Source organism: Apteryx rowi, unplaced genomic scaffold, assembly GCF_003343035.1.
Source record: "Apteryx rowi isolate R43461 unplaced genomic scaffold, aptRow1 scaffold_41, whole genome shotgun sequence".
NCBI classification, from domain to species: Eukaryota; Metazoa; Chordata; class Aves; order Apterygiformes; family Apterygidae; genus Apteryx; species Apteryx rowi.
The window spans coordinates 3,920,940-3,944,682 of NW_020450621.1; the positions used below are offsets into that span (position 1 = coordinate 3,920,940).

Here is a 23,743-nt window from a genome sequence, read left to right on the forward strand (position 1 = left end):
GGACTGGGGGATTCTAGGGGGGCTGGGGGTCCTGGGAGGGAACTGGGATGGACTGGGGTGCTGCAATCGATTTAAGGGACTGGGAGGGACTGGGGCAATGGGGATACAGGATTAGGGGCGCTGGGGTGGGCTGGGGGAACTGGACTAGACTTGGGTTGGGGGAATGGCACGCTGGGTGCCCCATTCAGGAAAACAGACACTTCCAGTAAGTTACAGATTGCAGTGAGCCAGGGATGCCCGGGCAGTCCTTTCCCCCGGAAGCATGATTGCACACCATTTCTGAGCCTGCTGTCTTTTGCTTTTTGCAAAGGGATTTCAGCAGCAGGGGGTCAGGTGGGACACCCAGGGGGTTGCACAGGGTCTGGAAGAGCTGCAGGCGCGAGTGCACCATTGCCCGCGAGTGCAAGATGAGCACTCTGTGCCTTGGGCTGATGATGGCCAGGCCCCACCTGAGACCGCCTCTTGGAGAGGGCAGCGTGTTCACAGTGCCCGTCTGCTCTCGGCCCCTGCCAGATGTGCAGCTCTGCATATCTGCCCTTTGCGCTGCCGGCCAACGCCGTCGCTGCTCAGCCCCCTGTGGCTGCCAGAGCAGAGGCAGGGGCCAGAGGGACGCTGGCTCTGCAGAGACCGCGTGCAAGGCTGGGAGGGGAGCGTGGCCGTGGGAGGGGGCTGCCCAGGCTGGCCTGCCCCCTGTGCCTGTCCACGTCCGCTCTCACATAGCACAACTCACCTCTCCGTTACAGGATCACCCCCATGGCACTGACAGCAACGTGCCTGACCTGGCCTCGGGGCAGAGCAGCCAGTGCGACAGCCCCAAGCAGGCACTGGGGCAGGACAGCCCACCGCTCCCTGTGCCCTCTGTGGTGAAGGTAACGTCTGTAGGTCCAGGATCTTTGGCGGGGGGGGTTACAAGCCCAGGGTATATGGCTGGGTCCGAGCCTGAACTACCAGCATGCCACACCTCACATGACTGGGAGTTTTAGAGGTTGGGCCTTTAAGGAAGGCCCTGGAAAGTAGGGAGACAAACCGCACCATCAAGTGCTGCAAGTTGACCTCATTTTGTAATTGTATAAAGGTATAGCTTTGCACCCTATGAGAGACGATTGCTCAGGTCCTGCATTGAAAACATCCCCTGGGGCTAGAAGCAGAAGGAGACACAAGGCAATGGGGAAATACACTTAAAGCAAGATGCATCATTCTTCATCTGTTGTGGTCTCCAGCACAGCTGGGATGAGATGTTGCCCTGGGGGAGTCTCCCCAGCAGGCTCATCTGTGCTTGGAGCTGGACTGTCAGGGTGCCTGCAGGGATCTGCCCTCGCTCTGTCCCAGGCCTCTGAGTTTTCAAGGGAGTTATGAGAACTGTTCTCCCAGGTAATTCCTTTTCTTCTTGGACCAACAGTCCAAATCATCCAGCGATAGCAAGAACCGTCACAAAAAGCCCAAAGACACCAAGCCCAAGGTGAAGAAGCTGAAATATCACCAGTACATCCCTCCAGACCAGAAGGCAGAGAAGTCCCCTCCACCCATGGACTCTGCATATGCCAGACTCCTCCAGCAGCAGCAGCTCTTCCTGCAGCTCCAGATCCTCAGCCAGCAGCAGCAGCAGCAGCAGCAACAACAACAGCAGCACTTCAGCTATCCAGGGATGCACCAAGCCCAACTAAAGTGAGTGGCAATGTGCCAATAGCAGGATTTAGTCTCCCTCCAGGTTTTCCTTTTCACTTCCATGCCCATTTGTGCCAGTGCAAGGGGGACAGACACATGCAAGTGAAACATGAAGGCCTGGGAACACAGCAAAGCCATCTGGCTTTGGGCTCTGGTTGGGACACCTGTGACCTCCTGGTAGGTCCCCAATGATCACCTCACAGTCCAAGCTGGTTCTTCCTGGGGTTGGCAGTCCTTCAGGTCTAATACAGGAGATGGTAGGCCCAAGGGAGCAGAGAGGTGGTATATGGCACTGGGCACAGAGACCTCAAGGGGCAGACAAGTTACATCACATTTTCTTCCTTGTTTCAGGCAATCAAATGAGCAAATGGTCAAAAGTTCAAACTCTTCATCAACTTCTGTCAGCAATACCCCTCTTTCTCCTGTGAAAACCACCTTTTCAGGCCAGACTTGTGTCTCATCTGTCAAGCCAGGCCCTCTGCCGTCTAACCTGGACGATCTGAAAGTGAGTGCAAATTTTGTCACCACAAGAGCAGAGTCTTACAGCCTGAATGCGCCTTGCTACTGTCTAAGCATGCAGTGTAATGCTGCAGGCTGAGCTGGCTGGGAATGATCATGTGTTACAGATCAGCATGCAGATCCAGGAGTACAATCACATTGGGTCAAGAATCAGTCAATGCAGTGTTAATTGAAAAGATGGGATTGCTACTCTGCAGGTATTGCATGGGTACATTGCTCCAAGGCAGATATCAGCAAATCCTAAAGTGTAAAACTCTTGAGGTGGCTGCAGGCCAGGGCATGAGGTTGAGGACTAAAGGAAGACCTGTGCTGCTGCTCCTGCAGTTCATGGTTCCATGCCTGCTCTAGCTTTATGATAGCCATCATGGATGCTTCTAGCAGACCAGCCAGAAGCTAGGAGATCAGCACAGCCTAGACACTCACCAAATGACTCAGCTCCGTGGCTGTTGTAAGCCCATGCTAAGTCCATGCCGCTTCAGCTGCTCTGCCAGCAGCAGCCAGGCCAGCTCAGCTGTCTGCACAAGCAGATACCCCTTGAGACTGTAGCTATGAGCACTGAGCTGGATACTATCTAAATCTTTCATATAGGCAGGACAGGCAGGGCACAAGGAAGAAACATTCATATCAACAATTCTTTTGTGCTTTGTTAATAGAGCCTCAGCCATGAGGAAGGCCAAAGCTGGGCCCTTTCAGGAGCAGAGGCCTGGGTGAAATACTCATTATTATACAGAGAAAATAAGATGAGGTAGAAATAACATGAGCTTGGCCATGGTGATGCCCTGGCTCAGATTTCTGAATCTGGTACAGATGCCTCAACCTGGAGTATCTGTCTCCACAGGTATGTGTTCATGTTCTCTGAGCTAAAAGACACCATCAGCTAGTTCCTGGACTGTATAAAATTCCTTGGCTTTCATTGAAACTGCTAGAAAGTGAGTCATGGGTTACCTCCATGGCCCTAGGACTGCTGCTCGTTCATGGAGAGCAGTCACAATTGCTGGAGGAATAAATGTTTTTTTTCTGTTAGGAAAGCTCAGGGTCCTGAAGGTTGTACAGCAATTGGTGCTGTGCACAATGGCTCTGTCAATTGCAGGTGAGACAGTGAGCCTCTGTGGACTCAGAGCTTTAAAGCAGGAGGCTGGAAACCCCTGTTATCTGAGACTCCTTGTTAGAAATGTCAGGTAGGAACCCGAGAGCTCGTCTGTGCAGGGAGGCATTAGGAATGATTATCGGTGACTTTCCTTCTAGGTGTCAGAACTGAGACAGCAGCTGCGAATAAGAGGCCTGCCTGTATCCGGTACAAAAACAGCATTAATGGAACGGCTGCGGCCCTTCCAAGAGTGCAGCAACAATGCAGTGCCAAACTTCAGTGAGATAACAACCGTCACCTTCCCAGTCACTCCAACAAGCACCTTGTCAAGTTACCAGTCGCAGTCCTCCACCAGCATGTTATCGAACGGCTTCTACCACTTCGGCAGCACCAGCTCTACCCCACCCATCTCCCCAGCCTCCTCTGACCTCTCTGTGAGTGGATCTTTGCCAGACACATTCAACGACGGGCCCATGTCTTCTCCACAGTTTGGTCTGCAGCCATCACCAGTACATGGCAGCACTGAAGAAAGCCTCATGAGCAGCATGAATGGAGGGAGCATCCAGCTGGAGCTGGAAGGGATTGACACAGAGAAAGACAAGATGCTGGTGGAGAAGCAGAAGGTCATCAACGAACTGACATGGAAGCTGCAGCAAGAGCAGAGGCAGGTTGAAGAGCTACGGATGCAGCTCCAGAAACGGAAGAGAAGCAATGGCCTTGAGGAGAAGCAACAGTCCACTCAGCATTTCTTTGGGGTTCCCATCAAGCAAGAAAACACAGTGTCCAGCTGCCCATTTGCATCCAAACAAACTGCCTTGAAAGGCCAGGCCAGCAGCTCGGATAAGTTAAGTAACTGTGGGATGCCGCAGCTGCCTCACATTGTAAATAGCCACTGCTTGGAGCCTGCAGGCCAGAGCACCATCACCTCCTCGACATTCCTTAGCCCGCAGTGCTCCCCCCAGCACTCTCCACTCGGGGCTGCAAAAAGCCCACAGCACATCAGCCTGCCGCCATCCCCTAACAGCCACTATCTCCTCTCAGTGTCCCCCAGCTCACAGGCAGAAGGGCGCAGCGGGTCCCCGCAGACCAACAATTGCCTTCGCACAGCATCGGTAAGTGGAGAGTGTCTCAGCTGGCATCTCGGTGGTGAATGTGGTTGTGTTCGTGGGCATTTAGTCAAACCTCCCTGTGTGAACTTTCCTATCAGACTGATACTGCTGGCATCCAGGATGGGCATCCAGGGGGTTGTGGGAGCATCCAAGGCTACCTGGAAAGGTAGAGAGTAGCTGAAATGGAGAATGGGTTGAAAGCTGATGGCACCACAGGGTCTTCTCCAGGGCATCTCCTGGGAAACCCTGTTGCCACTACAGCCAATTGCCCTGGGGGGAGCCACAACACAGCTCCTTCTGCCCCACAGAGCCTTGGCACAGCTCCTTCTTCTCTGAAGGGACTGTGGCACATCTCCTTAGGCCTCATGGAGCCCTGGCACATCCCCTTCTGCCCCAGAGGAGCCTTGGCAAAGCTCCCTCTTCCCCAGGGGATCCCAGCACAGCTCTCCCTGCCCCAGGCAAGCACTGGCACAGCTCCCTGTGCCCTTGGGGGAGCCCTGGCACAGCTTCTTCTTCCCAGGGGGTCCTGGCACAGCTCTCCCTGCCCCTGGGCAAGCACTGGCACAGCTCTTTCTGCTCTGGGGGAGCCCTGGCACAGCTACCTCTGCCCTGCAGTGATCTGACATGGCTCGCTCTGTCCTGGGGAGAGCTGGCGTAGCTCCCTCTGCCCAAAAGAGTCCTAGCCCAGCTCCCTCTCCTCGCAGGGGGAGGCCCTGGCACAGCTCCCCCCATCCTAGAAAAGCCCTGGCATAACTCCCTCAGCCCCATAGAGCCCTGGCACAGCTCCATATACCCCTGGGGGAGCCCTGGCACAGTGGTATAGGGCTTTTCAGCATCTTGCTGAACCATTGCTGCTCCTAGCAGTGTTAGAGGGATTTTGACCACCAGATTGAAGGAGCGCTATTACCCCAGTCGTTTGGGAAGCCTTTCCTTGAGAAGACAGAGCAGACTTGCCATTGAGATTTGCAGTCATGAGAGAGCTTGTGGCACCACCACAGGCCACCAACTTAGCAGCAGAGAGTTGTCCCTTCAGCATCCACCACTCCTTAGCCCGCTGGACTGGTGTGAAAACTGGCAGATATGCAAAAGCAGCCACAGGATGAGCAGCACAAGGTGCTGCTGTTTGAAGGCCCATTTACCTCCCAACACAGAATCACAGAATCACAGAATCACTGAGGTTGGAAGGGACCTCTGGAGATCATCTAGTCCAACCCCCCTGCTCAAGCAGGGTCACCTAGAGCACATTGCACAGGATTGCATCCAGGCGCATTTTGAATATCTCCAGAGAAGGAGACTCCACCACCTCTCGGGGCAACCTGTTCCAGTGCTCTGTCACCCTCACAGTGAAAAAGTTTTTCCTCATGTTAAGATGGAAGTGTCTGTGTTTCAGTTTGTGCCCATTGCCTCGCGTCCTGTCGCTCGGCACCACTGAAAAGAGTCTGGCCCCATCCTCTCGACACCCTCCCTTCACATACTTGTACACATTGATAAGATCTCCTCTCAGCCTTCTCTTCTCCAAGCTAAACAGGCCAAGCTCTCTCAGCCTTTCCTCATAAGAGAGATGCTCCAGTCCCCTAATCATCTTTGTGGCCCTTCGCTGGACTTGCTCCAGTAGTGCCACATCCCTCTTGTACTGGGGAGCCCAGAACTGGACGCAGTACTCCAGATGTGGCCTCACCAGGGCTGAGTAGAGGGGGAGAATCACCTCCCTCGACCTGCTGGCAACACTCTTTCTGATGCAGCCCAGGATACCATTGGCCTTCTTGGCCACAAGGGCACATTGCTGCCTCATACTTAACTTGGTGTCCACCAGCACTCCCAGGTCCTTCTCAGCAGAGCTGCTTTCCAGCAGGTCAACCCCCAACCTGTACTGCTGCATGGGGTTATTCCTCCCCAGGTGCAGGACCCTGCACTTCCCTTTGTTGAATTTCATGAGGTTCCTCTCTGCCCACCTCTCCAGCCTGTCCAAGTCTCTTTGAATGGCAGCACAGCCCTCTGGCGTATCGGCCACTCCTCCCAGTTTTGTATCGTCAGCAAACTTGCTGAGGGTGCACTCTGTGCCTTCATCCAGGTCATTGATGAAGAAGTTGAACAAGACTGGACCCAGGACTGACCCCTGGGGGACACCGCTAGCTACAGGCCTCCAACTAGACTCTGTGCCACTGAGCACAACTCTCTGAGCTCTGCCATTCAGCCAGTTCTCAATCCACCTCACTGTCCACTCATCTAACCCACACTTCCTGAGCTTGTCTATGAGGATGCTATGGGAGACAGTGTCAAAAGCCTTGCTGAAGTCTAGGTAGACAACATCCACTGCTCTCCCCTCATCTACCCAGCCAGTCATTCCATCATAGAAGGCTATCAGATTGGTTAGGCATGATTTCCCCTTGGTGAAGCCATGCTGACTACTCCTGATCACCTTCTTTTCCTCCACATGCGTGGAGATGGCTTCCAGGATGAGCTGCTCCATCACCTTTCCAGGGATGGAGTATTCATCCTACCAGAGTTTCTCAGGCAGCAGGAGAACCCATCATACAACATGTAAAGTACACTGCACTCACAGTGGTGCAAGGTGTGCGGTGCATTCACAGAGCACGCACACTGTGTTCATAGCGGATGTGTAACAAGTGTGCACTGAATATACAATAGGTCCACAGCACACTGCAGAACACCCAACACTCGAGAAGGACAGTTCGTGAAATGCGTTCCCACAATTAAGATGCTGAGCAGTGTGCAGTGGTGTCCTGGGCAGTGGAGTAAAGTGCCATGGGGTGAGATAGAAGGTGGGATGCACCGTTGCCTCTAAGCCATCCAGGGTACAGGGATATAGATGAGATAGGCAGCTGGGCACAATACCATCACTGGGCTGCACAGTGGGATGCAGTGCTGTAGGGGCGATACACCGAGAGAGGCAGTGAGGCAGCTCTGAAGAACTGGGCCATAATCAGAGGGCACCAGCTGCAAGCAGCAACGCTTCAAGGGGACCTCTAGGTCCTTCCTCATTGCCAGAGTGAAAGGGGCATGCACAGGGCATTGGCTCTCTCTATCCTGCAGCTCATCCTGGTTGCAACATGAACCATCCTAGGCTTTTCTCAACTGCCCATGAGGGGCTCCCCAGGGTGAGGGTCACTTTTGTGGGGCTTCAGGCCCCCTCCTTCAGTGAAAGGAGCTGGGCAGCAGTTTGCAGCTGGGGGAGCATCACGTTGCTGGCAAGATGCAGCTTTCTGTCACCAGGGGGTTTTGCTCTCCATCTTACTCTGCATGTTCACAGCTGAACTGAGCACCAGTCTGCTCTGAGGGATCATGTCTATGGCCAGATCTCAGACAATGACCAGAGGTCAACCCAGCCCTGGACCTCACTGGTGTCCTCAGAACTAAGCTAAAGGCGCTAGTTTACCTACCTGTCTCCTGCCTAGAGGCCTGGCACATGCCCTGTTTGATCTAATTTGACCTACAACATCATTCATTTCTCTTGAGTCACTCTGGTTTCAGTTGGGGTGAAAGAGAACTGGGCGTTCAACAGTCCGAAAAGAGTGTAATCTTTTCCCTGTGCATTGATTCCATTTCCCTATATTTCCCCCACGCAGATGGCTACGCAGGCAGGTCAAAAGTTTTCTATTCCATCCCCAAGTTTTTGTAAGTCAAGCCCAGCCCTCTCAGAGGTAAAGCAGCCTCCACCCTATGAGGATGCAGTGAAGCAGGTAACTGCATGATTTTTTTTTTCTATAGGGCTAGGGCTCTGCAGGGTGTTCTTTTACAGTTAGCGTAACTATCAGCTGCAGGAGTTACAGCCTGTTATGTGGTCTCTGGATAGGACAGGCCTGTTTCCATGGGTGAGAGGGGAGTCTGTAAAATCTCCTGGGAGGTGAGCAGTAAAATCTGAGTCTGTAAAATCTCCTGGGATGGGATTTCCCTGAAGTGTTAGTTGCTAAATATAGTCTCCACAAAGCAGTCAGATTCTATGCTGTGTATGATATTTGCAGTGTCTTCGCTGCTAGTGAAAGGTGCCAGCCCACCCTGGGGGCCTGACATCCCCCACAAATGTTTAGAGACTTTGGGGAGCTCCTCTTTGGGGTGCTATGTGAGAAACAGACCCTTGGGCATCCTAAATGGCTAGTCACTGGGAAACTTCACCTTCTCCCTTTAGCCCAGGAGCAAAAAGTGCCCTGCTCCACATCATCTGCCTCCCTTAGCCTTATCCTGGAGTGCTGTTCCCATGGGGAGGACTGTCTCCATCACCCATGAACCCCTTACTTCTAGTGAAAGTCTGTCAACAGCCTCAGTGCCAGTTGTGATGGTGCCTTTAGGAAAGTAGAGTGATGCCATTGGCAGTGATAAAGGTTGGCTTATGTTAGCTGGAATGGAGGACTGTGGAAAGTCCTTCCAGTCTCAGGTCAGGGAGAGGATGATGCCACTGCATTGCCCCCAGTGAGCTGCAGGGAGTGCAAGCAGGCACATGCCAAAGCTGGGTGCCAGGTCCAGAAATTCTGCGTGTCCAATTGCTCTGGGAAGAAGCAGTCTGAGGTGGCTGAATCCTGCCCGAGAGCACAGAGCCAGCTGCAGGGAGGGGGAGAATGCAGCGCAGTGCTCTCCGCATCCACCTCCCTTGTCCCAGGGCCCTGTGGTGCTCATCTGAACACCACTGCTGGCCCCGTGTTGGCATGGCATCTTTCATGCATGGGAGGAAGCCATTTGTGAGCTCTAGAGCCACCCGTCTGGCTCATGGCCAGAGGGACCTTCCTCCTAACGCCCTCTACTCTCCTCTTTGCCGTTTGCTGCAGCAGATGACACGAAGTCAGCAGATGGACGAACTCCTGGACGTGCTGATTGAGAGCGGAGGTACGCACTGCTTCTCTGTTCCCCTCCAGCGCTTCCCCTCCAAGCAAGCTTAGGTCCATGGGGCCCAGCAGCTGTCTGTGTGCCCCAGTGGAAATGCCTGAGTTGAGTACAGCTTTCATTTGCCATCCCTAGGCCAGGAGCTGCTGAGACCAAGTCCAAAAGCACAAAGTTGCTGTGCTAGTGAGGAAGCCTGCCTAGGCCCACTCCTGCACATGCACTGCCTCTGTGGGGGGATCTGGGCTTGGGTGTACTGCCTATGCCAACTGCTGAGAGAGAAAGAGCCACAAGGCCAGTGCTCTCCCCCATGCAGAGCCACCAGTGTCCTTCCCCAGTGCTTTCTGCCATTCTCAGTGCTGCCAGTGCCCTCCCCTGTGCAAAGTGCTGCCAGTGCCCTCTCCTATACACAACCCAAACCATACCCATGTGAACAGCTGCCAGTGCTCATGCCCTGGGGACTGGGTCCAAACCCAGGGAAGTCAAGAGGCCAGAAAAAGGGAATGTGTCAGGCTTCCCACAGGGCGAGCAACATGAGAGGGATTGACTCAAGAGTGGGTTCTCCGTAGGCATGCCCAGTCCAAGTGCACAGCTCAGGGACCTTGGCAGTGCCTCTGTGCCCAGCAGTGATGAGCACTGCCTGAGCACCTCAACCACCTTTTGTTTGTTGAACAGAAATGCCAGCCAACGCCAAGGAAGATCGTTCCTGCCTCCAGAAAGTACCTCAGATAACAGTGTCTACAGGGAACTCCAGCACTTCACTCCCAAAATCATCTGCCCCATTTGAACAGGTCTCCTCAGCCCAGCTCTCATTTGAGCACTGTCCAGGCAGCAGCGACACTCACCTTGAAGTCTTACTGAACGCTCACAGCCCGCTAGGGAGAGTTGGAGAAATTGCCCTGCTGAAGATGGGAGGAGAAGAGTCCCACTTCGAAGGGATGATAGAGGGGTTCTCTGGCAAAGCCACAGATGAACTGCTCACCTCCCAGGAGATTTTACAGACTCCCCTCTCACCCATGGAAACCCAACTCTCCCCTTCCCCTGCTGATGGCTCTGGTTTACAAATGAGTTTCACTGAATCTCCATGGGAAACAATGGAATGGCTGGATCTAACCCCCCCTAGCTCTGCCACGGGCTTTGGCTCCCTTACGCCTGCAGGTCCCAGCATCTTCAACATTGATTTCTTAGATGTTACTGATCTTAATCTAAACACCAGCATGGACCTTCACCTGCAGCAGTGGTGAAAGGGAGGGTGGTGGAAGCAGGATACTATATGCCCACAGCAGCCAGCACAGTGTTTCCATCACACCAGAGAACCTACAGGGCTAATGTGTCACATTCAGGAGAAACTGGAGTCATTTTCCCAGCATATAAACTTGTTCCAATTTCCAGGTACTGCTAACTGATAGCACAATAGCTCTGGTACTTTGGTTTTCCTCCATCTACACATCCCTACAGAGGATACCAGTGCCTTTAAAAACACTTTTCTAGACTGACAGCTTTCTAGAACTTCCATTTTGTTTCTTCTGTCTTTTTTTCCACCGGTTTTAGGAGTCACTCCCATGAGAACTGGAGCAGCTCATGACAAAACTGTGGGGTGAGGAGAACTCACCTGGGAATCAGCAGAAATCATCCAGAGGAGGGCCCATTGCTACCCATTCCCTACTCCCGTCCTGCCCTGCTAGCCCTTTAGGCAATATTGCAAGGCACCTCCTAGCCATGCTGAGACCAGGAGGTGCAGGAGCAGGGAGGCCCAAGCACTCTGCGCAGCCAGGGCAACAAGCACACTTCTCTGTACTGCCAGACTCACCTTGATTCCTTCCTCCTATCCCAAAGGCCTCGAAGCCATGTTGCCCTAGTTCCTGCATAGCCGTGCTCCAGGTGGGTGAAAGATGGAGCCTGTCATGTTCGTGGTGGCACTTAGTGATGTGCACACACTTCCCAGTGGGATGAAAGCCAGAGAGCAGTCCCAGCTGCAGTCTGAACTGAATCAGGCTGAAGCCTGTGACCTTGAAACAGAGAGCTCTGGATGCTGTACGCAGCTGCTCAGGCTGCAGATGCAGGTGTTGAAGGGAATGGCATTCAGATGGAGCTGCCATGTCCCCACTAGCGTGGTACAGATAAAGAGATGTGTAATGTGTTTTGGCCCAAGTTCAGGAGCAAGTCATATGGAAAATACCGCAAAGATTTGTAGGGGCCGTCCTCTATGTGGTTAGAAGGAACAGTGGATCGCTGACACCCTGCATGACCTGGGAGCCAGGAGAGCCAGAAATAGCAACTCAGCTACCTGTATGTGGGACAGGGCTGAGCAGGTCCTTGTGTGGCCACAGTTTTGTATGAGCATCTGCTTTTGTAGTCTCCACTCCTCTGCACCCATTCCTTCTTCCTCCCCCCCCAGTCTTCCTTGTTCCCCCAATAGATTCTCCTCTTTTCTGAATATACGCCCATGTCACTGTTCACTCAGCTCAGAGCAAGGCCATCCAGAGAACAGCTGTGAATCACTGAGCCTAGAGGAGCTTGTTCTTCTGAAGCCAGCAGAGATGGATGCTCTCCTACAGTGATGCCTTCAGTTTGAAGTCACCAGCTTTTCTCCTACGAGTCTCTGTGCAATATACTTCCTCAGGCTCTAGTGAGAAGGAGCCTTTGCTTCACTTCTTGGCTTCCACCAAAGAACTTGCTGCAGACTGTTTGACGGACACGTCTACTTCTTTGCAATTCTGGTTTTGCCAAAGTAAATATTGTTGCTGACAAAGATTGTTAAACTATTTACAGACTGAGTGTATTTAATATTTGTGTTACTGGAAGGACAGCACATTGGAGATGCAGCAGCTGGGGAGGAGGTCCAGCACGAGGGGCCTGCAGGCAGTCTGGCCAGCAGCTCCTGCAGGGTGCTCCACTCGAAGGGCTGCTGGAGCTGTTGAAGGAGCTCTGCAGCCCTTGCTGTGTCTCCAGTTCATGGCGTTGTTGCATGCTGTATAAAGAACATGGCAGTAGCTTTTAAGTCACTATTTAAAGCACCACTTTTCTATTGTACAAATGGTCACAGTGCACTGCTAGGATAGATAATCACAGGTTGCGTTTTTTTTTTTAAGGAATTTCTTTTTGTAAGTGAGAGATTTTTAGAGCCGTTTCATGGAGAATATTAATAGCACTTGATTCAGAGTAGTGTTAGCTGCTACACTGCATAATTGTACAGGGCTTTCCAGATAATTTTCTCCTTTCAACAAATGTATTTCCTTATTTAAAGGGATGCTGTCAGCTTCAAACTTGTAAGCAAGCACATTTCTTTACCTATGTTACCAGCAACACCTTCATTATTAAAAAACCCTTTGCCTTGCCACTCTGTCTGCTCACAATTTGCTGTTTGATTTCACTCGGCTGCAACAGCAACAGCCATTCCAGTTACAGTCATTTAGTCTTAACTCCATTCCCTGAGGCAGTTACAGTCCTTGCAAGAGCATAAGTCTTTCTTTCAAAGCAACAGTTTTTCCTGGAAGATTTCTAAACAAGCTAGCTGGAGTCTCCTGTTTCTAAAGACTTTTTCTTCTGTTGGCTTTGGTTTCACTTTGTTCTCTTATGAACCCCGCTCTTTGGGTCAGCATCCCTTTCAAAGGTCAGCACTCTGGACTGTTGCCCAAACGCCTTTACATTTTCCAGCAGCCGAGCTCCCGGCTGCGGTAGGCCTGCTGGCTGCAGGGCACGCCTGGGGGCTCGCGGCAGAGCTCTCCCCGGAGCTGGACCGCCCTTTGCCTGCAGGGGAATGGCAGAGGCAGGCTGGAAAGCTTTGCCGGGTGCTTTGGTTTCCTTCTGTCCTGCAAGGGCCAAGATCTAGCAAAGCTTTGGATGTGACTGGCCCTGCCAAGGAAGCACAGGGAAGGAGGGACACATTTCCAGCCACAGAGCAGAGCATGGTTTATTTTCGGTGAGATTCCCCTAATGTCTGCACTCATTTGCTGTCACCATATGTTATCTGCTCAAAGTCTTTTTGTTCTCATTACTGTCATTCCAGTAGGCTGACAGTGAAAAGCAAAAGCTGCTCGTGAAGCTGCATATGCAACTTCTGAAAACCTTCACCTGGGTCTGTCTGATCTTCCTGAGCAAACAGAAATATCTCAGCATCTTCATGCCTGAAGCAAAGCAAGGGCCCTGTCCACCACAGGGGAGATCCTGAGTCCTTCTCCCCAGTACCCAGTGCTGTTAGTTTTCAGATTCATCACATTGTTCCTTTGATTAAAAAAGATTCTCAGGACATTTGCACATCTATTTGGGTCAAGGGACTGCTTTTGTATTGAAAGATGGACTTAAAAGGTGAAATGATCCTGAGATATTGCAGAAGTGAATCTGAAAAAAAAAAAAAAAAAAGATGAAAAACCAACTAGTTTCTATAAACATCTTTTAATCTCTTAACTATACACTGCAACCAAATACACTGTGATAAACTGCCTGGGCTGAGTCAAGTTATGGTTGCTCAAAGAATAAGAAGATAGGTCTCAGGCTAAGACTATTTCAGGAATACTAACAGATAGGAATGCTCACCTGTCCTATCTCACCGTTGAGGGCTGCGCTGTTTAACTTACAGAAGAGGAGCTGAGAGGACGTGCTGCCAGTCTCCCATCTGTAAAAGGCAAACAGGGGGAGCAGGACAGGGAGCCACAGATCTAAACTGCAAGGAAGATTCTTATAAGGTGCTAAGCAAATATTAGTGAAGGTTTGGATGAGATCATCTGGAAGAGCCAGATGCTTAGTCTTGGTCTGATCAGTTCAGACGGAGGGCAGAGGGAGGGATGCGACAATCTCTTGAGGTCCTTCCAGGCCCCATCCTTGCTAAGGATACCTGCAGCAAAGCTCCTCCACTGCCTGGAGAAGGGCTTTGCTCAGCTATGCCCCAGCCAATTGCTCTCCAGGCCCGACTGGAGCTGTCTGCTGGGAGAGGATGGGCCATGCTGGAGGGAACGACCGGCTAGCAGGACAGGGCCCCCTCTTTTCTCACATTGCCTTGGCAGGAGAAACGCAAACAAATCCCCTTCAGCCATCAGCTATCAATGTGAAGCTCCTCAATGGCTTGCTGGCAGGGTATGACCCGGTCCTGTTAGGGAAGTGTTTCAGTTTCCTGTCCTCCCAGGCAGGGATGCCAGCACCCAACCCTGCTGGTCACAAGAAGATCCTTTCCTTTACAGCTTCAAGGTTATTTACTGCCGCTTTATAACCCCCTGTTCCTGTGTCACCTTGTCTTACATCTCAGATAGCTCCCTTCCTGCCTGGTACACGATGTGTTAGGGCAATGTCATGGGTGCTCTGCCCTCTTTTGCTCAGTGCCTGCTGATGACCTTGGCTCTTTGTTCCCTCAAGGGGCTGGTGTCCCCTTTGGATTTGTCTGCCTTGGACATGTGGGTGACTTTCCCACACAGGCTGTCCCAACAGATTTAGGGTCCTGGGGCTTTCCTTATTGTTGAATACAAGCTGGAGGATCCCAGTCATGCCATACTCTTACTGGGCCTTACTGTATGTAGAATATGGGAAATATAAAGCCAACAAATGTTCCAGAATCAAATACCATTTTTTGTGTCTTTGGCAAGGTTTTTAAATATGAGAAGCCTGTTTCAGTGCACCATCCAGTGTTTCCTACAGCAGGATCACTGAGAGTCACAGTTTTCCCTCCCAAGTTACATGGGAAAACGTCTGTTTCTCAGCCCTTCTGGGCTTGGAATGGGTGTCTCTGTGCCCTCTGATGTGTGTGGTATGAAGAGGAAACAGCAGGAAGAACTTGCATGCACTTACCTCAGATCCTTGCAGGAAGGAGGAGCCTGAAAGTCTCAGCCACACTGGTCCAGCCTGGCCCATCTCATGCCTGCATAGCCCATGCAGCTGCAGGACTGTCTACAACTCTCTTCCGGAGAGACAGCATCTGTGGCACTCCTGCTGAGAGGGACCACAGTTTGCTTCAGCTTTGGAGGAGAGGTCACGGAGCTGAACCAGGGCCTGAGGGACAGATTCCTGACCCATCTCTGCTCACGGCACTTTGAGTGTGCAATCCTGGGCGTCGGCACAGCAATGGGAGCTCCATGCAGCCTGCCTTGGTGTGCCATCTGGTGCCCCAATAACAGGAAGACTGGAGAGGAAAGAGGCAGGAAGGAGTCAGAGCCACTGTGTGAACTACAGAGATGATTCACCCAGCCATAGTCGTGCTCCAGGTCGCAGCAGGCCCTACCCAGCACTGCAGTGCACACACTGGCTGCCACTGCCTTGCCCACACAAAGTTCTCTGCCGCCCCATCACTGACAAAGGCCCTGTGACGCCCAACAAGCCCTGTCCTTGCCCCATCACCCCCAGAGAGTCCTTGCCTTGCCTGCAATGCTCGGCACCCCTCATTGCACCCCTCTGCCATCTCCATACCCAGGGGCAGCACCCAGCACAGCCTCTGCCACCCTCCACCAGCTGAAAGCCCCTTGCCTCCTTCTCCTGTGCACACACAGCCCTGGTGCCTCATCACGCACACAGAGTCCTCTCCCCCCAGCACTGGCACCCACAGCCCTCTCATAGTCCCTCGCCAACACAGAGCCCTCTCTCACTGCTCGCAGAGTACATTGCTGCCCACCAGCCTCCCAGATCCCTCTGTTCATCCCTAGCCAGAGCCCTCCATCACTGTCTCACCCTAACTCACATGCACAGGGACCAGGGCCACCCCTCGCCCACACATGGAGCCCTCTGCACCTCCTTGAGCACACAGTCACCCCTGCATCTGCAATACCTGTAAGTAGGTCACCAAGGAAAGGGGACTGCGCAGGTTGCACTGAGGCTCTCGGTCGGCTTCAGCACAGCCTCTGTCCGGTTTTAAAGCCCAGATATTTGTGCACCCTGACACACTGGCAGTGTTATTCCAGTAAGAACTGGCTTTTTGAAGACCATCAGGACTGCCTGCACTGCTTGGCTTACCCAAAGGAGGACAAGATTGCCTTCAGAGAGATGCTTTTTTTAATCACAGCACCTTCCCCCTCAGACTGCTACCAATTTGTTGCATCCAAGTAGCAAACTAGGCTGCTTGAATTCTCACTACTTTGTTACACTCAAAATTTTGCTGTGAGCAAAAGGAAGCATACTTTATACACAAAGATATGAATTTATATTAGTTTCATTAGTCTTAACAGTCTAATCAAGAAACTATTTTTAGTGTAGTTATGATGACACGAAAACTAATAATTCAAATTACATGCAATTAAAGTAAATGCACACAGATTTTCTAGCATTTACCCCCTTTCTCTGGGGCTGTGCTCACCTTTCCACTGTCCCTCCAGATCTTAAAGCTGATGGCTTCAGTCTGGAGTAGGAGGGCATGGAGTGCTGTGGCATGTCATCCACATCTTGAGTCATTGCCAGGAGGAGCATGGTGCTGATATAGTTTCTTCCTCCTCACTCTACAGTTGGCTTCGTAAAGCACTGGGGTCATTTTTTATAACTTTGCTAGCACAGTCTACAAATGGTCTAGCTTCCTTGGTCCGTAATTCCATATAACCTCTGAATTAACTATATATGGTGTGTTTTACATATGCTGGATACTTGTTCTTTGTTCCTTTGTAAAGCTAGTTTTACCCCACTCCCAGGGCTGCATTACTGTGAGGAGCAGTGACCAGACATCGAGGAACTGTTTATAGCTCTGGGGCTTCTGGTATTATCCTGTGTCTGTTCCTTCAAGGCACGTGCTTTCATCCCATGGCTCTACCCCTCTACACTGCATTTTACTCTAGTGTCATAAGTAGTTCCTTCTACACAGAATAACTACTTGTTATTACTAGCTATTATTTACAAAATATATGCATAACAGTAAGTGTTACATCACACAATTTTATGGAAGCTAAAACAGAGTAAGTAATAGTCATTTTGTCTCTGGTCACTAGCTGAAGGGAAGGATGGTCTATCAACAGTGATCCCAGAGAGAAGAAAAAGCCATTCTGTTCATCCTTGGCACATTGTCCAGCTGTTACTTACCTGGCTCCTCTTTGGACTGTGCAGTACTCAGTCTGATGCACTGTGAGGAATTTTAGCATGATATTATCCTTACCATCACGTTACTTAATTAAAAGGTGTCTGCAAGCATCTAAATCCTGCAGAGTGGTTTAGTCTCCTCTCAGCCTCCCAGCTACATGTTATCTTCCTGGAAGGTCAGGCAAGATCACCTCCTCTTCCCACACATAATCTGACTGAACATAACCTGGATTGCTGCAGCACTGGGAGGCTCCATCTCTAACCAACAGGCTGCCCTCCCACCTGGCTGTGGGAGAGACTGCCCCCACGGTCAGCCATTAGAGCAAACTTTCTTTCCAGAAGCAGAGAAAGAATTGAGGCATCCAGATTCCGCTCACCCCTCATTTTCTTCTTGTCTTTCTGTCTGAGATGGCTACCTTATGTCAAGCATGGACCAAATTTGGGAGAAGAAGGAACAGAGGAGAAATTAGCTGGGCAGACAGCAGGACACTGTCGCCAATGAGTCAGAGCAAGTGTTTGCTGCCCAGCAAGAGTTCCCACCACACACCTACTCTTGGTTAATAGAGTGTTGTCCATTTGGCATCCAGCAAAACCAGTCTGCAAGTGGGCCCCAAATTTACATGTACAGCCCCTGTGGTACATGCATGTGTGCACACTCAAAAGCATAAACGTGAACAGCACGCAAAAAACCATTCACTCATTACATACAACCCTACAAGCAAGCACATCTACTCCAGTTTGAGTAGATGGCCTTTCTGTACATGCCGAGGCCTTTCACCCTTCCCACTTTCAGAGCCTGCATGTGCTTTTGGGAAGTTAGCACAGCTAAACTTCAGCCAAATAGTCAGCTCTGATTTTATTCTCCAATACAATAGTGACACTGTCTATTTCCAGAAGAGGGAGTTTGTGCTTCAGCCTACTGTCGAAGTGTTTGCATAGCTTTAAACATAATGGAAAATTCAAGAGTTGCTTTCTATCCTTATTCATCGGCACAGCCATTGCTTCTTTTCTTGGCCCCCTTCACACATTCAAAGCAACGTCAGCTTCTGTGATTCTTACCATGTGTCACAGTGAGGCTGAAACTTTTTTTCTAAGCAGAATTTATGAGGTAAACCCGGGCCTGAATACTTCATTTGCTTTTGTCTGGCAGTCAAAGAAGAGAAGAGTTTGAAGGCTAAGGGAAATCAAGCAAAAGATGAGTGGAAATATGGACAGCACAACTCAAAGCGCTCCATGTAGGAAGAGGTGATGGTGCACATGCCCATTCACACTGCTTGGGTCCATTCAGTACTCAAAGCAATCAAAACCTCAGAGTTGGTCTTGGAGCCTCACAGACAGACAATAATCATAACAGAGCATAGTATATTTTCTGGATGCTATATAATGCTAGGTGAATATCTGAAAAGAGCCTCAGCCCTGCAGGTATGCATAAAGGGCAGCCCTCAGAGCCAGTAGAGCCCTGTGTTCAGGGCTGTGCAGTGGTACAGAGGGGAAATGGTGCCACACTTTCTGAGGTGTACCACGGAAGCAGAGAGAGCCCAAATACTGGATACACCTGGATAAAAGGAAAGACATGAACCTGGGAATAAAAAAGAAATACAAAGGCATAAGGAATAATAAAATAGAAATTTATACTTCTTATTAGGCATCAAACAGCATCAAAGAGAGGGACCAATCTGACTAAGAAGGGCAACAGAGAGGAGCAGAAGCCTTATATGTGCCTAATGGAGATAGGGGCAGGGGGAAGATTGCACTTGTGCTTTTAGGTTAGTGGAGAGAAAATAAAAAACTCTCTCTATGGATGCTCGTGGGTCTCAGGCATTTGGACTAGGAGGTTGTGGGTGCACCTGAAGAAAGACTTTAAAACTCAGGCCCAAGCTTGCACAGATTTTTCTCTGTGTTCTATATGTGTGTATGCATATATATTTAAAATATATATATTCTCAGTTATTGCTCTACAATAAAGAATGATAAAACAAATAAATGTGTATCTACACAAGTAAAATCACTGAAACAGCTGTGTTAATAACAAATTGTTGTTATGGGTTGAAGTCTTTTGCAGAGGGTATGGTTCTGAGGCCAGCGGATCCATTGCTGAATGGTATCCCAGTAAATGGTGTTATAATTGTAAAAAGCTTTAGAACATAGAAAAGCTGATTTCAGATCCCTTTCTGGCCCTTCTAAATTATGGGACAGCTATGCTGAAAGAGAGTCTGTCACTTCCTGAAATGCTGTTCAAGAGAAAGCCTGGAGTCAGGCTACCTGATTGCTCACATAAAATGCAATGATACTGTAAATTCTTACAAACTCTGAGGAAAGGGAAGTTAAAAATAAAATGAAGGTATTATAAATTGAAGCTGTGCAGCCCCAGAACAGGTGATGGGCACGCGATGGTACACCAAGGGCAGAAAAGGCAGTAGTCTGTTGGGAAGTTGCTCCTCTCTCCTATGGTTTGATTATGAAGCAAGGACAGACCAAAGGGAGAAATCCGGGGCTCCTCCAGCTAACTCAGTGAAAGAAGAGGGAAAAGAGGGACACATCCTTGCCACTAACAACAGTCTCTCAGGCTGGAGAAGAGTATGATGAATCTACAACAGAGAGCTACCCACCAAGCAGGCTTGTGAGGCAAGGATCCCCTGGTGAGGAGTGTCAAGGACAACAAGAAGCACTTCTGTAAGTACATCAGCAGCAAAACTAGGGGAAATGTGGGCCTGCTGCTGAATGGGGCAGGGGTTCTGGTGACAAAGGACACAGAAAAGGCTGAAGTACTGAATGCCTTCCTTGCCTCAGTCTATACTGGTAAGACTGACCTTCAGAAATCCCAGGCCCCAGAGACCAGGGAGAAAGTCTGGAGAAAGGAAGACTTTCCCTTGGTGGAGGAGGATCACATTACGGATCACTTAAGCAAACTACACATACACAGGTCCATGGGCCCTGATGGGATGCACCCACAAGAGCTGAGCAAGCTGGCCAAAGGCATTGCAAGGCCACTCTCAGTTATCTTTGAAAGGTCATAGCAATAAGGATAGGTGCCTGAGGACTGGAAGAAAGCACTTCAATCTTCAAAAGGGGCAAGAAGGAGGACCCAGGCTGGTGAGCTTCACCTCAGTCTCCGGGAAGGTGACGGAACAGCTAATCCTGAATACCATTTCCAGGCACGTGAAGGACAAGGTGATCGGGAAGAGCCAGCATGGGTTCACGAAGGGGAAATCATCGTAGCCTTCCACGATGGAATGACTGTCTGCTTAGATGAGGGGAGAGCACTGGATGTTGTCTATGTTGACTTCAGTAAGGCTACGTCTCCCATAATATGTTCATAGGCAAGCTGAGGAAGTACGGCTAGATGAGCAGACAGTGAGGTGGACTGAAAACTGGCCAAACTGCCAGGTTCAGAGGATTGTGATCAGTGGTGTGAAGTCTAGTTGGAGGCCAGTAACTAATGGTGTCCCCCAAGGGTCACTACTGGGTCCAGTACTGTTTAACATCTCCACTGATGACCTGGATGATGGGACAGAGTGCACCCTCACAAGTTTGCTGATGGTACAAAACTAGGAGGAGTGGCTGATACACCAGAGGGTTGTGCTGTCACTGAGAGGGACCTTGACAGGCTGGAGAAATGGGCAGACAGGAACCTCATGAAGCTCAACAAAGGGAAGTGGAAAGACCTATGGAGGAATAACCCCATGCACCAGTGCAGGCTGGGGTCCGACTGGCTGGAAAGCTGCTTTGCAAAGAAGGACCTGGGAGTCCTGCCAAATAACAAGCTGACCATAAGCCAGTAATGTCCCCTTTTGGCAAAGAAGGCCAATGGTATCCTGGGCTGCATTAGGAGAAGCATTGTCAGCAGGTTGAGGGAAGTGATCCTTCCCCTCTACTCAGCCCTGGTGAGGTCACACCTGGAGTCCTGTGTGCAGCCCGGAGATGTGGAACTACCGGAACAAGTCCTGCAGGGGGCTACTAAGATGATTAAGGGACTGGAGCATCTCTCATATGTGTGATTCTTTGTGTGGGGTATCATGACAAGCAAGAAGTCCTGAGGGGACTTGGAGAATGGCAAGTGATGCCTCAACCTTGGCAAGCCTCAGCCTCTCACAGAAAGGCATGAGGAAAGAGTTGGCTTCTCTCCAAAGGATTCCCTAAAAGGTCCTTTGGTCCCATAGCAGCTTGGCCTGGTTTCCTGGTCTCCACAGCCTAGTTCATGAAGAGAACAGATGGCTTTTCCCAAGACAAATAATAAGACAATTCCTTGTGTTCACACCAGAAAAGCTGTTTGGATCAGGGCTGAGGCACAGCAGAGAGCTGCCGGACCCAGCTTAACCCTGGAGAAGGAGCAATAGGAAGAGGTGACTCTGAGACAGAGGCCTCAAAGGCCCTGGGAGCACCACGGTGGCAGCACTGCATACTCCATCTGCTACTGCCGTCACTGTCTTATGAGCCCATGGGGTTCTCAGGCCTGATGCTCCCAGGAGCACCAGGAATGGGGATGAAGGAGCAGCTGGAGGCTTCAGACCAGGCCCTGATATTAAATTGGAGAGTGGGGTAGTGCCAGTGGTGGCAAGATAGCACTGAGGCAGATGAAGCTGCCACTTGATGAACTGATGCTGGCAGGGAGAGCATGACCCTGTAGAAAGTCTGTTTTAGCTTGGCTAGAAGGAGACATGCCAGGGAGAATGAGTGCTGAAGGGCCTGTCTCAGCAGACTCCACAGCAACTGGTTCTGTCAGAACCATTCAGAAAAAATGAGATAGGTAGGGATCTGTTGGTCACCTTTCAGCACTGAAAACCTTTGGAGGAGCTGAGGTCAGACCCAAGCAATATGGACCTGGTCTTGCTGGCCACAGGAGGACTTCCAGCTCTGGGGTTGAAGAAAGCCATCTATGCTTATTCAAGCAAGGAATGCCAGAGTGGTCAAAGCAGAAGAAACAGTGGTACTGGTCAGGTATGGATCCTATCTATCTGAGACAGTAGAGGCATGTGGGATGTGGATCGGAAGGTTGATATGCCACCCTCAGCAGTGACACAGTGACAACAGGAGTCCTCAGTGAAGGCTGTAAAAGTCCAAATGGGCAAGGATAAAGAGTCTGAAAAGAAAAATTGAGCATCAGCTCAACAGGGCAGCTGAGAGGAACTGAAATAGCCACAAGTAACAGTCCCTTTTACATGTCACACAATGGCAGGGGAAGAGAGAGGCTAGAGGGAATCTTCTAGCTCTGCATCCTGCAGAGCATGGGAATAGCCAGTATTAGGATGGGCAGGTGGACTCTCATATATCCACCAACTTCTTTCAGCTTCTTCATATCAGCTGTGATTGCTTCCTTGAGAACAAATGCAGCATGCAAAGGGAAGTCGTGGTGCAAAAGGAACAGACTCCCAGAGCAGCTCAGATTCATGGAATAAGGACTTGTGAGGTGAGGAGACAGATCTTCCAGGGTCTGCCCAACAGATAAAGACTCTTTTCCCAGCATCTCTCTGGATTTTGTCTTGTGCCTGGAGCTCAGTGAATCAGGAATCTTGGGTGCTGGCTGAAGATGGGTCCAAAAGTGGTCCAAAAAAGTCCAAAGAATTGTGCTCGGGACAGGAACCTTCCAGAGAAACCTTGATATGGTGGAAACACTGAATCTACACCAACTGACAGAATTCAACCACCTCTAACCTTTCACTCTGTGAATCTCTGTGCAGCAATAGTTTCTTCGGCTCCATTTTCCACCTTTCCTTCTCCTGACAAAATTCTCACCCTCAAAATGAAGAGACACTGCAAGAGTCAATGTCAGGTTACTCCACCTATTCATAAGTACTTCTGGTCCTAAACTGTGGTATGACCAGTGGTGCCTGCCAGGATGCTCTGGCTCTCCTCCTCTCTGAATCCTGCACTCCTGGGGCAGTCCCATCAAGCCAGTTTGAGCATTGCAGACATTCACAGCCGGTCACTCTGTCCTGACATTGCCTTCTTTCCTAGTAAGATTTCTGAGGTCCACTTATGCTGAGCCAGCCACCTGTCTGAACAGTGTCCAAGGCCTCCATGGCTTCCAGGCAGGACAGACACTTGTCCCAAAACCAGGAGGCCTGGTGGTGGGATTTGCCCAGCTCTAGGTCCTCTTAGATTGTCTGGACTTTGCAGACAGTCATCGATCTTGCAAAAAGAAAGAAGCATGTAAGGCTGGGAGTATCAGCTTCTACCTGGCAAGAGGTCGCAGCTGCCCTGTCCCCAGTCTGTGGGCACAGCCACCTGCCCTCCTCACAGGGGTGAGTATCCTGAGCCACCAGATCCCATCAGAGCTCTCTGTGCAGCAAGCAGGGCTGATCTTAGAGGCACCCAAGAGCAGAGAGGAGCTGCTGAATTCTCAGCAATCTTCCAGAGAAAGAAAATACATCCAGCTCTCCCTGATTTTTTTTTTTCTTTTTAATTTAGCATAAGCAGTTTCTAACTGAAGGTTGCTTCTCTCCTGCCAAGCCACCTCCACCTGCAGGAAGGGCCTGGAAGTCAGGTATTTCAACAACTTTTAATGAATCTTCTCATTTATGTCTGACCTTACAAAATGAAAATAACAAGG

General features: G+C 50.5%; 1 protein-coding gene across 4 annotated transcripts in view; it reads left to right on the forward strand.

Annotated features, from left to right (window-relative positions):
• MYOCD (myocardin) overlaps positions 1–12,535 on the forward strand; it is a 279,089-nt gene extending 266,554 nt beyond the window's left edge. For 3 of the 4 annotated variants that reach the window (XM_026075763.1, XM_026075765.1, XM_026075764.1), the window contains 6 exons: positions 744–869; positions 1,400–1,665; positions 2,017–2,170; positions 3,430–4,383; positions 9,162–9,219; positions 9,889–12,535. In XM_026075763.1, the coding sequence (XP_025931548.1) occupies positions 744–869; positions 1,400–1,665; positions 2,017–2,170; positions 3,430–4,383; positions 9,162–9,219; positions 9,889–10,457 (2,127 nt within the window). In that variant the 3' untranslated portion in view covers positions 10,458–12,535. The remainder of the gene's footprint in view (positions 1–743; positions 870–1,399; positions 1,666–2,016; positions 2,171–3,429; positions 4,384–9,161; positions 9,220–9,888) is intronic. The other variant, XR_003255188.1, reaches the window with a different exon arrangement.
• The last annotated feature ends 11,208 nt before the right edge of the window (positions 12,536–23,743 follow it).